Consider the following 17,775-nt stretch of genomic DNA (forward strand, 5'->3'; position numbering starts at 1 on the left):
CAACTTTATTTAACTAATGATCTTCGATGATTGAGTGGTGGTTAGGAATTTCCGGGATTGTCCCGGAATTTTACGTGCTGTCATGTGTCCCTTAATTTTTCTTTGCTGTCCCGAAATAAATAAATAATTATAATTGGACAACTCACACACGGTCATTTGATTCCAAACTAAGCAGAGTTTGTACTATGGTAACCAAATAACTGATTATCATACTTTAATACTTCTAAATACACACCTACATAGATAAATTGACATCCAGGCTCAGGACAAAATAATACTCGTGCTTATCACACAAAGATTTGTGCCGGGTGGGATTCGAACCCACTACACGCGGCGCTACGATTGTTGCGGCGAGGTGACCTCTTAAACCACTGCGCCAAACTGGAATGAAAAAATACTTGTTTTTATGAAGCTACGACGCTACGATGTTTTTTTTTAGTCATTCCTAATGTAGCCTCGGACCGGAGACCAAAAATCTGATTCCGTTCGTGGCCCGAGAAATGTCCAGGAAATAATCAGCCTGGATATGGCAACCCTAGTGGTGGTAATGGGTAGCAACCAAGACGGTACTCAAGTTATTTACTAATAATATCATTCACATAGGGCAATAAAGTAGCTACAAAATCGTGACATAAATATAAATATTTATATTTTAATTAATAGGCCATTAAATGCATGCTTAACCAAAACCTTTGTACCTATACGAGTATCAGAAAGGAAAAATATACAAGGTGTGCTCCATACAAAAGTACCTATACACTACTAAATGATTACCTACCCACCTACTAGCTCACATTACCAATTAGTATTGTAGTAAACTACAGCTTTTAATAATTTACAAGCGTTTATTAGGTTACTCACATGAATTTGTAAACTAAAGAGAACAAAGTAAAATACAGTACTCGTAATATACAATTACCTTAAATACTGTGTACCGGGTACCAATTCAACATTTTGGAATCAGTGTCTTAAATAGACCGATATGTGAATAAATAGACCGATACTGACATCAAATGCAGTATTGAAAAAAAAATGATATCATTAAAATAGGAATCCTGCACAAAGAAACGAGTCAGGTGGACAATAAAGCATTGTTGACCTGAATAACTTTAAATATTTTAGTCTAGACAAAGCTAAATTATATACACGAGAGGCCTACGAAGTGCTCGGCGCCTACATTGCGGTTGCGAGTTGTAATTCATCGTCATTCAGAAATGTTAAAATAAAACGGCGCAGTATTTGATATTGGTCAGTTGTTATTACTTTTGTAATTGCTTGTGACAATACAACACGGAAGTGGAGTATGTGCAAATACTAGATACCACACAAGTTTTATCTTAAAGCTTGAGATATTACTTTTATCATTGCAGGTGTGAAAATATGATTTGATTAGAATATCGACAAGAAGATCTAAAGAGATTTCAGGTATTATTGAAGGTCTAATCCACCCAATATCCTAGAAAAAATATTTAAATTGATTTTTAGAGTCCGACAGATATTTTGTCACGCTCTGACCACTTTAAGAAGTAGGTACTGAAAAAATACGATTGTAGCGTGACACGCGTACATGTACTATCTTTCAAGATTAACTATAGACAATCGTAAAAAAATAAAACACCTCTTTTTATTTTTCACGACTATATTATCTTTTTTATAATTCGTGTTCTAGTTATAAAAATCCGTTACTTTTATTTTGCGATAACAAAAATTATACTGCGTTTCGTACATATACATAGAGAGATAAAGCTTGCTTCCGCTAGCAGTGGCCACTACAACGTTATAGTTAATAGAGAGCACCTTTATTATTCGTATATTCTTTCTGACCACGTCTAATCAAATTCTTTGATTTCGGATTACGCCATATCCAAAGTACAATTATTAAAATGTAAGTATTTCTATACCTATAAAATTATCATGCGTTGATTATCTTAATTATGTCGCACAAATTAGCTTCATATTTAAGGGTCTAGAACGCTTTTATAATATAGTACATAGTATCATTTATTAGGTTGTCATGACGTCATAGTTTTTAACCTATTTTTTTTCTAAATTCTTTATCTATCAGCCTGATAAGTGCCGGAAGCGAATCAAATGGACCGACTGTCCTGCCTCTATGGCGCGGTCGGTAGTGCATGCGACTGCCTCGCAGAAGACTTTTCTCTATGGGTTAAAGAAATGGTCATAACACCAAATTTTTGGCAGCATATTCAGCGCTGTATAAAATAAAACAAGTTTTATTACTTTATTAGGGAAAACAAACACACTTACATCTAGGTTCATTTATATCAGAGTAGTTAAACGTACAATCCGCAACGTTTTCACATATTACTACTGGATCACATATTACTATTACGACTGAACGCTAAACGATTGATAAAAAACACCAAATAGAGCCGCGTAAACTTGATTGTTCAAGATACATAAAAAAAGAATTACGGAAGCGAGTCAAATTTCGTGGCAAAAAGTAATTGAATAAAATGTAAAGTTTTTTAGCCTTTAAATAAACCTTTGTAGTGTTATGACAAACAAATATGTTAAAGAAAGGAGCACCGAGACTGAAACATATTGTTGTTAGTCACCAACATTGCGCACGCTGATAGCTGACAACGACGCAAATGTCTGCGTTAAAATAAAGGTTGTTTGTGCTCGGCTTAGAAACAATTGTCATTTAAAAGAAATTGTATATTATTATCTTGTGAGAAGTTTTTTACAAGATCTTGAATAAGCCGTTGGGAGTATTTGTTTATTATCCCCTAATAAGCAAACAGGTTTTAGCGACATCTAACAGTGTAGTTTTGGCAAAGCTGTACTCAATGAATTAACTCTGAAATAATTTTATAATTTAAAAACTCTGATATAATTTTCAGCAATTTTGTCATGACAGTATTAAGATTAGAGTAACCTGGAATATAAAAAATAAAAAAATATATACCTAGACTAATTAATTAAACAAAAGGTTTAGTAGAGGGATTCATTCGGCGCCTTGTTTGTGGTATTAATTTATACAAAAAGAATATTTATTATTCGAGAAGACCTTATTTCCTATTGATATAACTTAGATATATATATAAGAGAAATATGTCGGTTGACGCCCTAATACTTTGAGATTAGCTTATCAAGATTATTAATGTATCCTTGTATCATTTTCATACACTGAGTCATTTATCGCTTATTGAAGGGACCGGACATGCCAAAGATATTGAAGCTATTAGACAGTTCTCTACAAGATTAACCGCAGGTCATACGTAACCGTCTTATTGTCTTAATTTGTACAGTTAGCAACAGTGACATGAACACCAAATTGTTTCGTTAAAGACTTTATAGACTCTAAAGGTTATAGGGGTCTCCAAACTCTATTAGTAAGTACTTATAACTTATTAAGGAAACATTTTAAGATCCCTACATTGAGCGATTGTTACCTATATAAAATTACTGTATATAACATTTTAACGAAATATTTAACAAGTTTATAATGAGCTTTTAAATATATTTTCATTCATAACAAAAAGGATATCTTAGTAGAGTGATGCTGACAAGTAAGCTAACTATATAACAGACAGGTAACAAGCATAACTATCAAAAACTATACAATTAAACATGATTCATAGAATAGTTGAATTAAACAAGAATTCTGATAAAAATAGACTTTTAAGAACGATATGTTAAAGAAAACTAAACATTAACGTAACAACTTAACTTTTATGCTGAAATCAAACACAAACTGTAATCCTGAAAAGCAAATCTTGCTGCAATTTTGTAGTAGTAAAAGCCTTAAGAAAACTATTATTTCTTTTTCAGAAATTTATTTCATTCATTAAATATATTAATTTATAAGAATTCATAAGTAATGAACAATGACACAGTTTAGTATCTACTCATACTACGATACAATGGAATATTGATTCATACGGTTATAGTACTGAGCACGAAGGTTATCTCTATTGATTACAATAGATAAAACGATGGTCCTTTGGAACGTAAAATGGAAATCACCAATGAACCACTTAACGGATCTCGGGTACCACATAAGAGATCTTAAAAAAAAGTAACTTAGAATTGGTGACCTATTTTATTATAATATTGTTATATTTAAACTTTAACTGTTTCGACATAAAACTTGCATTTTTTATTCTTTATCAAGCAAGTGTACAACGCAGATGTGCTACGTCATTGTTTAAGTGCAATAAAGAAGCGAATGAACGATTCCGCAATCAAGTTTCTTATTTGAAGGCTTAGCTGTAGCTGTTGTTTCAGTTTTGCAAAAACAATATCATTGAGTCGATTTTCTACGCTTTTCACTTTTCCTATTGTTCGGTAATTTGGAATAATTAAGAATCAGAGGGCAAAGACGTGATTTGTTCTTTTATAAAACTTGTATATCACTTTAAATTTGATAGCGTTATGTGTCTATTAGGAATAATTACCACATGTTCCAACGGTAAAGGATAACATCGTGATGCAACCTTGCATGCCTGAGAGTTCTTTAAAACAGTTCTTTAAGGTACGCAAAGTCCCCAAACTGCAATTGGCCAGCGTGGTAGACTCAGCCTTACCCGTCCCTCATTACGGGAGGAGGCCATTGCCCAGCAGTGGGACATAATTTATTTTATATTATACATACAGCCCTAATAAAAATCTAAGTTAAAAAAGGTTGGTAAGTAATGTTGGTATTCAATTTTTGATCAATTGTTTATTTCGGCATGGAGATGTTGAACTGCGTCACAGTGGCAATGGTTGCCGAAGCGCAACTGTCGCATTCACTAGTTTTCACTGTAATTGTCATATCTATCTGGTTTGTCTTGCAGCGATAACAGCAAGCGACTGCTGGAGTTGGTCAGCTGGCGACCATGTGGGGAGTGGGGGAGAACGACCGATAATCGCAGCGTCGGTGCCGCCTGCGCAGACACAGTTCGCCTTCTACAGCTCGCGCGCTTGGGCGTCGGGCGACACGCAACTGCCGCGCAACTCTTTGTTTACATGCGCGTTTCTTTGTTCAAATTAGCGCGCGATGGAAACTGTGTTTGTTGTGATATAGTTATTTCTGTTTGTGTGAGTGAAAGTTCATAAACATGGCTAGCGAACATTCAGAATCCCAAGAGACTAATTCCACGTCCCTAGTGGAAGATTCTCTAAATATATCTTTTGAAAACGTTAACTACTCCGTACGACATGGCTATTTTGCTGGAGGTAAGGAACTTTTACCGTACTAACAACTTTGTTTACTTCATTTATAAAAGACGTAGACACCTCGATATGCCAGACGTAAGTAGGTATATGTATGTATATCGTTAAGTAACAATGATATCTTATCTAAATTATTCTATTTAAGAATGGACTCAATCTCATTACATATTGCCTTGTCTTACTAATCCCCCACCAAATCGTATTCACACATTTAATATTGGCGAATTCTACTTTAAGTGTAAACGAGCTAACACAATGATCCATCCTCGTATTGGCATGCTAATGAATACATTTTTTTTTATCTGAACACGAGAACTTAAAAAACAATTTTTTTTTTCTGATATTAAAGAAAACAAGTTAAACAAACTTTAGATAACCACACATCTTAATGGTGTTCATTGTCTCACTCTTTACGCTCTACACTACAACTTTTCATGTTATCTCCATCAAGTTATCTTTAAAATGTAGATCGTTGAGCACTTTTTCGTAAACAAAACAATCGGCCCTGCAGTCTTGTAAAAGTCACAGGGTCGAGACTACTTGATTAAATGCATAATTACGAATCCACTGGTATTATTACACTCAATGTCACTCACACAGCAAAAGTAATAAATTAGTACCATTTTAAACTAGTAAATTAACACATTAGTTAATTGGCAAACATACCAAACACGCTTATAAACAAAGCGTGCGCGTGGTTTTAGGCTAAAACAAGATAATAGAATAGGCTATGTCTGCTATAAAATAATATCTTTATAATGTACCTGCTGAGCATCGAGTTACGCCTATCAACTTTACAGGCGCGTTAAAGTTAAAATATCAAATATTATTTTATTCACCATAAGTTTTGATCAAAAACAACATTTACACATTTAGACTCTAACGTGACCATTTACTAAATGCCTATACCTTAAATACCCAGGAGCATTAAAGTTAGAGAAATAATGTGAGAAATTAGTAGCTCTTTTTTCAAGTAGAGACCCTAACAATAGTTTTTCCTAAACGAATAATTCGTGAGTTGAACATCAGTCATGAGATGAACAGCATAAAAACCATAAAATTCAATTTTGTTGACGCCAGTCTCAAACAAAGAATAATAGCCAATTTTGGTTATTTATAATAAGCACATGAAATTGTACACATATTAATATGTGTAGATACCATCAGATAGTTAAAGTTATCGGTTAATTCGTTATCACTTATCATAAGAACTCAATATAGTAAACCCGCCGCGGATGACCTTAGATATTTAATATTTATCATAATTATCCTCAACTATAGAATGAAATCGGAAATTCCCATTTCAGGCAGTATATTACTCATTTCACAAAATTACCACTAACACTCGTTTTCCAGTAACTTATTAGAAAAACTACTGAAACTGAACTTAACCGAAGCATAGGAAAATTTAAAGGTAAAAATAACATTTATGTTTGTATTAAAAAGCACAAAGCTAAACACGTATCACATGAAATACCTAGATGGTATAACAGTGTTAGAGGATAATTGAAACTTACAACTTTAAATAAAGAACATTTGTTAAGTTTTATCAATCCCACTAGATTCCGAAGTCCTTTACAAACCATTAACCCCCGGTTTCTGAGTACAGCGTTAAAACTCATTTAAAAATACGCTATTGAATAGATAAACTACCGCTAAATGTACCTCAGAAACCGGGGGTGAATGATTTTAATAACGCACATAAGCTCAGGATGTGACAGTGATTCACATTTCCTTGGTTACACAACTTGTTGTTATTCTGCTATAATCCTTCTAATATTAAAAATGCGTAAGTTTGTATAGACGAATATATTATAAAAAAAATGTAATTCATCCACGCAAAATAACTGAAGAAGCATTGATGAAATTAAATGTATACATGTAGTTTATTACCTGGATAAACACATATGTATAATACCTTTTTCCTCTAAAATTCTATTAACAATGTCGTGGTCAGAAATAAAAAATCACTGAAAATAAGAAGTCAAGTTCAAATTCAATTACAGATAGCTTGTCAACTGAAAGGCAATAAATATGAACAGCACTTAGGTAGTAGTTCATGTCATTATTTTAGGCCTTAAGTCACAATTAAACTATTAATTCAACTTTGCTTGACGACTTCACGCCTTGGGGGAGTAAAATAGAACGAAAAGTTATAAAAAAAGCTCAACTACTATGAACATATTCAGAACAAGGTCATTTATATTTAGAGTTAAACCACACCATGCCGAAGCAGGCACGTTTAACGTTTAAAAACGATAAACAAACTTGAGCTACTAACAATAGAGATGGGAAATTACACAACGCGCACCGAATCAAAACAAGTCTTTAAAGGGCGCTTACCTTTAACTTTCTCGCGTCATACTTATCTAACAAATTGTCACCTTGATTTAATAAGCAGCATGATTTGTTTTTTTAATAAGCAGAGCAAGGTAAGGGTCAATTAATAAAAGTCACAAATTATATTATTTTAAGTTTATGTAAAAATAAAAAAACTTTCAGTCACACATTAGAAGTTATTATGTTTTAATGGTGTCATCTACGCCTATATTATATGACCTTTAAATATTGATGTCTCATAATGTTCATCTTTTAGAATAATCGCCCAATAATGTTGTATTCACGATGTATTTTATCAATCTCTGTTATAGAATGGTAGAGAGTAAATGAATAAAATGTATCTTGATAATGAATATCATATCAAAATGTAGTTTAACTATACAATTATTGGAATTTCTATGTATGTTTTACGCGAAAGTTGGTCTCTAGGGAGTTGTGGCCAACGTTGATGCTGCACGCGATATACAGTTGAATGTCATTAGGGCAGGGTAGTTTGTTAATCTACTAAACAATATTCTACTTTCACCAGAATGAACAACATTAATAAGTTATGCTGATGAATATGATTCTAGGTTATCTGCATTAGATTTGTGTATCAACTTCATCATTTGTTCCCCCGTTTGTCGGTTTTACTTTAACACTAACCAAATTCTAGCTAAGTTCATTTTAAACATCTGAATCTCATTTAGAGGAATAAATGAATGTTGAAAACAAAATAAATGCGTCTTATGACATGTGAGTAAATTGTTTTTATATGGTCAAATAGAATTGTAGTAGCAATCTTATAGGAAGGAAATAGTGCGTAATTCACTATACATAAGATTTAGTGCCACAGGACATGGAATATTGTTAACTTGATAGTAAACCGAGCCCTTATTTGTCGTACACGATGACCATGGCTATAATCTCTGAAGTATCATTCGCTATCGCCAAGTATCGGATATTTACGTACAATTATTGTACTATCAAACACGCACTTTGTACATTTATTATCTTAAATCGTGTTTCGTTTTAAATTGAGGTTTTTCTAAAATTACAAATTTAAAGTAAAAACCGCACATACAAAAAGTACATAGTAAAATATATCATTAATCAGTAGGTACTTACGTAACCTAAAGCAGATTCAAACTTCTGACAAAATATCTACGCAACCTGTAAAACTAGTCACCCTGTTTGCACCGGAATGTTAGGAACACATAATTGGGAAAATTTGGTTTTGTCTCTAGTTTAGCAACATGAGGCAACTTATAGCTATCCCTTTCAATAAATAGTATTGTAATGTTATGTTACATCTTAATGTAAATAAAAATAAACATACACTGATCTCAGCTAAGAATTCAGTAGATCATGTAACATAACACGATCGAAAACATCCGTTCAAACTAAATAACAAATAAGTTTGGTAGTAATTAAATAAAAGCATCATAGTTTAATTGATGTAATATCTATTGACATTTGTATAAGTTTAAGAAAAAATGTTTAGTTATAAGACGCTCTATAGCAGTCAATCAACAGTTTTTACCTAACCGTCTACAAATCGAATATTCTTAAATTAATCTGTCTGATGTCTTCTTGGACTATAGCCCAAATCGATTCGACCACACATTGTAGTAGTCTTTTTGCGTGAAGATTTTGGGATTGTAACTAGAAAATATTTGAGAATTTCAATACCAAAGCGCATGTTATCCCCTGACATAAATATATTTGTTTACAAAATATATAGGAATATTAACACAATGACAACGTTATGTAATGACTTTGCCATAGTTATTTAAGAAAGATATTGAAGTAAATACTCTAATCAAAACCAGGGAAAACAAAAACATTACAATACTTAATTAAACATAGAATAGAGTCAATAGAGGTGCACAATCAGCCAAGAGATTGAAGTCCAATATTTCAATACGATTATTATAAGTTTGAACATAAATATGAGTGTTTTTATATTACTTTGGTTGGAGATAATTATGTAAATATTGATTGTCTTCCCTAGGTAAGATACGTATTATTTTGGTTAACTACAAAGTGTTCATAAATGAAGTTCGTAAGCAATTTTCTTATGAGGAAAATAAATATTACGTGTATTTATAATATATTGTTACAAAAAACTCTTATTATCATAGTATCTATTCGCAACTTTCACAGCCTTGACTTTTGATTTTGACGCAGTATTCCAAAGATGTATTTAACGTTAATGCGTTGTGAATACGAATTACATCACATTGTTCTTACCATTTTGCATTCTAGCATAAACGCATTCAACCAAACCTCTAACGACAGTGTCGAGTGGCTGAAACCAACGCTCAACAGTATATAGTACAGCTTAATGAACTGGTCAAAAACGACGTTAATGCGTAAAACGTAATACAAAATCAACTTTTCGGGCAGAAAATCCTTAAAATCAAGTAGACGTTAACTAAACTTTAAGTGTATCATTATTTTATTCGAATCACAGTGAATCTTCGCCTTGCATCAAGTTTCATTAACAGTAGGCGTGACCACTCGCCACGTGGAGTACATATTATGCATCAGTATATTCGCATGCGTCTTACCTATGTACTTACGTACGTCTCTTTTACAAAGTGCGATGTTGAATTGCAAGAGATTCTTACTAAAAACTGCGCAGATCGTGTGAGAAAATTATAACTACGTGACAAAACGTAAAGATATGTTAGTGTATAGGTTTAGTTGCTCATATTGTACATAGGTTTATGAGGTGTACCATAGTCATACTTCACCATTAAAACGTAAAAGAAAATTAAAGAATGGAGAGTTAACAATTCTCAATTTATGTATTTAAACAATAAAGTTGATTGTAAGATCAATACATGCAAACAAGTCAGTGAAAGAAAATTGAAGAAAAGTAGTAATTTCGTAACAGTTATTATTATAATGAATATAAAATTTTAATAAATGATCTACGACATTCGAACTAAAACATTTCAACTAAGATATTTATTTGACAGATTTGTGGGACTGGATATTGAGGTATTTTGAGTTTTCTCGGAGAAAATAAAGATTAGCGACACCGCAGACGCCAGCTAACTGACGAATAATACAAACACATTAAAGAAACAAACATCATGTGAGATTCTGAACAGGCAAAACGCTTTCCGGAGCTTGTTCCGCATCCGCATCGCTTTATTACCTGCTTCTTCATATGTTATACGTATGCCTTCTTAGAGTGTACACTTATAAGGAATTTATTTGCATTGTAGAAATTAAAACCATTAATTGTGACATCTTCTTGAAATTTTCAACAATATTACTCTAAATAATTATTAAGATCTGTTCCTATGCCATGAATCTCATACTATATTGACATTTGTTCCAATAACAAATCAGAAAGAAAATAAAGTTCTAAATTTAATAGTTCTGTACAATGTTTCCGAAACATATAAGATGACCTCTAATGGAATATTATCCAGATGATTCTCGATTAGACATTTCGAAATTCACGTAGGCATATCCAATTGTCAACGTCCTTTTTGTTATTAATATCTTCCTTTATCGTACGAATAACTGAGTCATTCGTATGAGGCGATCTCAGTCATTATGAAATACGGAGCCTTATCATGCGGCTAAGCTTTGAACAATTGTTCTTATGAACCAAAAAACGCCCAAGAGGTCTGGTAGTATAATACTTCTGAATTATTCGGTGATATAACACTAATACTAATACGATCTAAACTAACATAGTTTCTAGTTTCAATTCATAGGTTATTTATGAACTAGCTGACCCGCGCAACTTCGCTTGCGTCACATAAGAGAGAACGGGTGAATTTTTCCCCCGTTTTTGTAACATTTTTCATTGCTACTCCGCTCCTATTGGTCGTAGCGTGATGATATATAGCCTATAACCTTCCTCGATAAATGGGCTATCGAACACTGAAAGAATTTTTCAAATCAGGCCCGTAGTTCCTGAGATTAGCGCGTTCAAACAAACAAACAAACTCTTCAGCTTTATAATATTAGTATAGATAATATTACTTAAACTTTTTATGTTTAAGTAATAGTATTTATTTACTTAAGTCAGGTAAAACAAAACGTTATATCATTGGAATCTTTAACTTATTTCTTACATTAACACATGATCACCGTTAACAATATTTACATACTTACTAAATCCGCGAGTGATACTAATATGATGTATCCTCATGATTTGTATCAACTTAATCACATATTTTCCTGTATGTCTCAGGACGCAAGACAATTCTCAATGATGTGTGCGGAACCTTCAACGCTGGCGAGCTGACAGTCATCATGGGACAGTCTGGGGCCGGCAAGAGCACACTCATGGACATTCTATCCGGCTATACGTGAGTTATTTTTTTATGAACCGACCTCACGTTAAAAACACTGACACGTACAAAGTACTAATATATGCTCCATAGAAACAATTATCTTCATTAATACTTATATTATATGCTTACAGAAAAGAATAACAAAACTACGTGACTGTAATTTTAGTATCAGAATCTCTGTTTTTAAATCAATACCCTAATAACTTGGTTAGGTTGTCATGGGTAGGAGACAATACTAACGTCTAATTTCTGAGGAACATTTAACGGTAGTTTATCTATTAAATAGTGTCAAAACTCATACAAAAAAAAAACGCTATTGAATAGATAAACTACTAAATGTACTCAGAAACTGGGGTTAAGACATTTTTCATTAGCAAGAACATTAAAACAGTTTTCTTAAGAGCTCGTTGTTGACAGGCAGTTATATAACTACTGTGCAAAATAATACAGCTACGACTGAGTATTGTGTTACTTACTCTTTTATGCGACAGCTGGCTTTACAATAGATTAGCATATTGAATAGTAATTACGTAATCGATGATTTCAATATTACGTGTTATTCAATTAGACCATAATTTGATTCATTTTGTGTTAAAGTTGTATTCATTCATAGTGTGGTTTTGAATGTTTATAGTGATAAGGTTATGTGTATTTGGCTCCCTTTTCATGGATTTCTACGTAATGATTGCACTAATTGACAGAATTTTCTATATTAGGTCTCAGAAATAAAATTCATCAAGATCATAAAGAACTATAATTACACTCGTTAGGTTAAAACCTACGTTTTTTATTGTTATATTATTACACGAAAATCGTTGTACTAGTAGTACAACGTGACCACGATCAATCACGATGATAAATGTGGTATTGACCCACAATATCAACGCTATAATCACTGATGTATCTCGCTACGTCACTGCGTAAGTTACCTAATTAAAATTTATTCATATTATCGCCTGTTTGATTGTCAAACTTTATCTTTTCCATGATATACATAGTCCGCATTGTAATAAAACATTAAACAAAACGTAACGATCATATTACACCAGCAGTGACTGCTTGCCGTTACTTCACATAAATGTGGGAAAATTAAGTAAAATTATGTTTGATCTCAGTTTTCTTAGTGTATCATGAAAATCGTTCTAAGTTCGTCTCTTTTAAAAGCGTTATATACAAACAGAAACAGACCTTCGCATTTATAATATGGATATTAAGTTCATACATCGCACGATCCCCAAGTGATGAACTCTAACTTTTGTTGCTAAAATGTATTATTAAGTCAGGAGATACTTCTTGTTAACAAATGTTATACTAATTTTACAAACAGGTACTATTTACCAATATAATAGGTACCTAATGTGATTTAAATGAGTATTTCATACATTCGGAATATTATCACACATTAGGTAGAACTAGTCATTTAGAATATTAAATACATTACCTAAAACTGTCATTTTATAATTCCAGTAGATAACGTATTGCCTGCACCACATAAGTATTATTAAAAATGCCACAATTTATCAGTATGTTGATGTTGAAGTATTAAAGTGTTACTAGGCTATATTTTTACACATATGTATATTCAATGTAAGAGATAACATAGACAAAGGTTCAGGAAACTATCACGAACGACAATTATACGTATACGTACATACTAATGTATGTTTACATTACAAACGGAACAATGCATTATCTCAGTGAGTCGTCATACTGACATAATTCAATACAAAACACCACGTGGTTGTATCAAAGGTTGTTTTCCTTTAAAACTTATATATTTATTGAATTCGATTATTTTAACTACTTTATTATTCGTTTTTACGACGATTCTGACCCTGAATTATTCATTGTAAATATAACGGAAGTATAATTTTTGTGGGCAGAAATTGTGCTTACATAAGTAAGTTATTAAGACTGAAATTAAAGTCTTATCTAAAAGCTATGCAAGCTATTAAAAAAGGTTAAAAACGATTAATAAAGTCTTTAAACACACTTTGAAATCGAATTTGGAGTGTAAACTAGTTAGATACGTATATTATACATATATCATGCTTAAATCACGCCTTTTTCCCATAGTAGAAAACTAGTTCTTTAATAATATTCCATGTTGATATTAGAAAAACCGCCATCAGGATTATTTTTTCCTTTGCAATTGAGTATGAGGTCAAATACAACTAGGTTAATTACCAACCATTACACATTTATTTACTGTAAACTGATCCCTTGATGTAACTACCTGTGGTAAGGTTTATAACTACAAAGTAAATCTAAAAGGAAAATAAGATGAAGAAAACAAGGTTTTTGATTGTAATAATATCTATAAAGTAATTTAATTATATAGGCTAAATTTACTTAAATATTATATCATGTTATGAATCGCAACCAAAAAATCAGCAGGCTTACGGTCCCGACAGTATGGAGTGGTAAATCAAATTCGATTGGTTCGAACAAATGTCAAATCGAAGTTCTTCTTAAATCTAGTTTCTTCTAAATTTCAAACTAGCGAATGATTGAACATTGGTTTTAAGTAAAGTGATGGAATTTTTTGATGTAGATTATTTTCAGACATTTGTTCGAATTCGAACTAATCGAATTAGATTTTCGACCCGATACTGTCAGGAGTAAGCCTGCAGCGCCATCTGAATCCATACTAATATTATAAATGCGAAAGTAACTCTGTCTGTCTGTCTGTCTGTCTGTCTGTCTGTCTGCTACTCAATCACGTCTAAACTACTGAACCAATTTGCATGAAATTTGGTATGGAGATATTTTGATACCCGAGAAAGGACATAGGCTACTTTTTACCCCGGGAAAATGACGCATTTCCCGGGAAAATTCAGAAAATTCAACGAAGTCGCGAAAAATCAATATTATAATGACATTGAATTAACAAAATTCCGTTGCCATGGCAACTGTTTTAATGGCGGATATGTCTTAGCGCGACTTCGTTATACTAAGAGATATAAATAACTAGCTGACCCGCGCAACTTCGCTTGCGATACAATAAGAGAGAACGGGTCAGAATTTTCCACGTTTTTGTAACACTTTTTACTGTTACTCTGCTCCTATTGGTAGTAGCGTGATGATATAAAATATGTTTTTTTTTTTCACGAAATATATTCTCAAAATTATTTATATCTCTTATTATAACGAATCGCGCTAAGGCATATCCGCCATTAAAACAGTTGCCATGACAACGGAATTTTGTTAATTCAATGTCATGTTTGATTATTCGCGACTTCGTTCGAAACCTGAATTTTCCCGGGAAATGCGTCATTTTCCTGGGGTAAAAAGTAGCCTATGTCCTTTCTCGGGTATCAAAATATCTCCATACCAAATTTCATGCAAATTGGTTCAGTAGTTTAGGCGTGATTGAGTAGCAGACAGACAGACAGACAGACAGACAGACAGACAGACAGAGTTACTTTCGCATTTATAATATTATAGTATATAGTATATAGTATATAGTATTTAGTATATAGTATATAGTATATATAGTATATAGTATATATATATAGTATATAGTATATAGTATGGATTTTGAGAATATTTTTCGTAAAAAAAAAGCATATTTTATATCATCACGCTACGACGCAAGCGAAGTTGCGCGGGTCAGCTAGTACTAGTATATACTGCTAATCTCTTTAAGACGCTTGTACAGTTGTACCTCATGTTGACATAATAATCATGTTTATAACTTGCTCGTACGATAGATGAAAATTTTATGATTCTATGTAGTAATTACTACCATTTATTACGGGAATATACAAACCTCATTCTCATATACTTACCTATAAATTAGAATAACATGTCATCAACTGTATTCATTCGACAAATATGTCAATACCTTTTGGACTATACTTAACAACATAAACAGTTTACATCTATCATTACTTTGTGATGTAAAGTATCAAATATTTAACCTTTGACTTCCTCCTTCAAATATTATACACCGACAAATAGAACTAAACTTATTATCAAAGCTAGGTACCTATATTAAAGATATATAAAAGTGCGGTAAATATAATCAACATATCCGTATCATTATATGACAAGCATTGACCTAGTGTCGCGAAAATATTAATAGACGTCACTCTGTACCAAGGTTCAAATGATAACCATGTTAAAAAGATCGTGATGCGAGTCAAACATATTATTATGTTTACTTAAACAATGGAAGTATATTCTAGTATTAGCATGTAATTTAAATCAATAAATACTGTCAACAATACGAAATTGTGCTTGCAGATTTTTCGTAATGTAAGTGCAAAGCATGGTGAATATTTTTTCCAAAAAATGTGCTGAATTATTTCATTAGTTCGCAGTAAAGCTGCCTTATCGACCTCACTGATTCACTTATTTTAATGCGGAAGTTTCGTTCAGCGTTACATAAACGCCACATCCCGTTTCGTCGCCATTTTAATGTTCATAAAGTAACGCGAAAATAGAAAAGAAATAATTTATACACAAAATAAGTTCTTTAAAATATTACAAAGCCCGAATGAAATTTGTCATTACTCAATGTTGGAACACTAATTGACCATAATGGTTTAACCTTGACTTTTCTTTGTGAACACGGTTAATGCAACATTGATGACCTATATCTTTCAAGTTGCGGTAATTAGTAATTACTAATAGTGTGTTACTGGGTATTCTGTGTGTTATAACTTGGACATAAAACTGTAACTATCGAACCAAATAAAATTGTTTACTTAGTTTACTGTCAGTCAATACTAATTCTCCAGGTATCTAAATATAACCTCTTGGCAACTTCGATTGTAACAGACATAACACCGGTTATAATTTCAGTTATCTAGATGTAAGTAATTTACCTCAATTGCTAAACTTCATACAACTACAAACTTATCTAAATCCTTTTTTCAAATGTGGTCTGCTGCTCAAAAACTTGTTAAAGTATGTGTAATATCCGCAATTTTAAGGCAGTTTTTATATCGAGACCGATTAAAAGTAACTGGTATGAACTCAAGTCATTATTAAAATTGCCGAAACTAAATATATACATACAAACAAAATTAAATAGTGACTTAACTTCCTACGCATATAACGTAAAACCGAGCTAATGGATCTTTTTAACTCGTTTAAGTTCTCATTTTACTATGTTACTAGCGGACCCGACAGACGTTGTCCTGTCTAATAAATTAAAAATTAATTAAAAAAACATTGTCCAGCGGACAAAATTGTGAATCTAAACCATTCTCAGAACCCTTTCTCCCCTTGAACACACACAAAAAAATTCATCAAAATCGGTCCAGTCGTTTAAGAGAAGTTCAGTGACATACACACTTAGAGAAGAATTATATATATAAAGATATTGAAACATAGAAATTTATATAATAATAAAGTATATGTTAAATCATGCAATTAAAGTGAAAATGGTAAAATATAAAGAATCGTATCCTCTACATATTTCCTGCTCAAAAGGTATTAAAGGCTAAACAAGTTTTAAGCTGGTTTTATTAATAGGTTCTTAACACCGTAGGAACAAGTTTATATTAAACACATAGGTATTATAATATTTATTGTTGTAATAAAAACAATTGGTGTGTTATCACATGAGTATTTCCAACTGTAAGTTAATTTTGCCAAACATTATAGATATATGAATATTGTCAGCCATACAAATTGTTCAGTCAATAATTTCCTGTTTAAACAAATTAAAATAAAGCGTATACCTACTTAACTTTTAAGCAAGCTACATTCCTAAGTACCATCGAGCCCTGCAACAAAGAACCATATGAAATCATTGTTTACTAATCGTGCTGACCCTATTATTTATTATTGAATACTAACAGAAGAATGGTTACGCCAACACAACTAATGACTGTTTTTAGTTCATTACCAGTTATGATAACAAATCACCCCACAATTCGATCGTTTTTGGACTCAAACTAAACGTAATAAGATTCCTTTTCAATTTATTTGCGCT

The 17,775-nt window shown here is 32.2% G+C and overlaps 1 protein-coding gene across 1 annotated transcript in view; it reads left to right on the top strand.

Moving 5' to 3' along the window:
* Positions 1–1,746: 1,746 nt before the first annotated feature.
* Positions 1,747–17,775, top strand: part of LOC142975196 (ATP-binding cassette subfamily G member 4-like) — a 31,617-nt gene continuing 15,588 nt past the window's right edge. The window contains exons 1-3 of the mRNA XM_076117907.1: positions 1,747–1,885; positions 4,806–5,187; positions 11,726–11,843. Of these exons, the coding sequence (XP_075974022.1) occupies positions 5,070–5,187; positions 11,726–11,843 (236 nt within the window). The 5' untranslated portion in view covers positions 1,747–1,885; positions 4,806–5,069. The remainder of the gene's footprint in view (positions 1,886–4,805; positions 5,188–11,725; positions 11,844–17,775) is intronic.

This window comes from Anticarsia gemmatalis, chromosome 9 (genome assembly GCF_050436995.1).
Source record: "Anticarsia gemmatalis isolate Benzon Research Colony breed Stoneville strain chromosome 9, ilAntGemm2 primary, whole genome shotgun sequence".
NCBI classification, from domain to species: Eukaryota; Metazoa; Arthropoda; class Insecta; order Lepidoptera; family Erebidae; genus Anticarsia; species Anticarsia gemmatalis.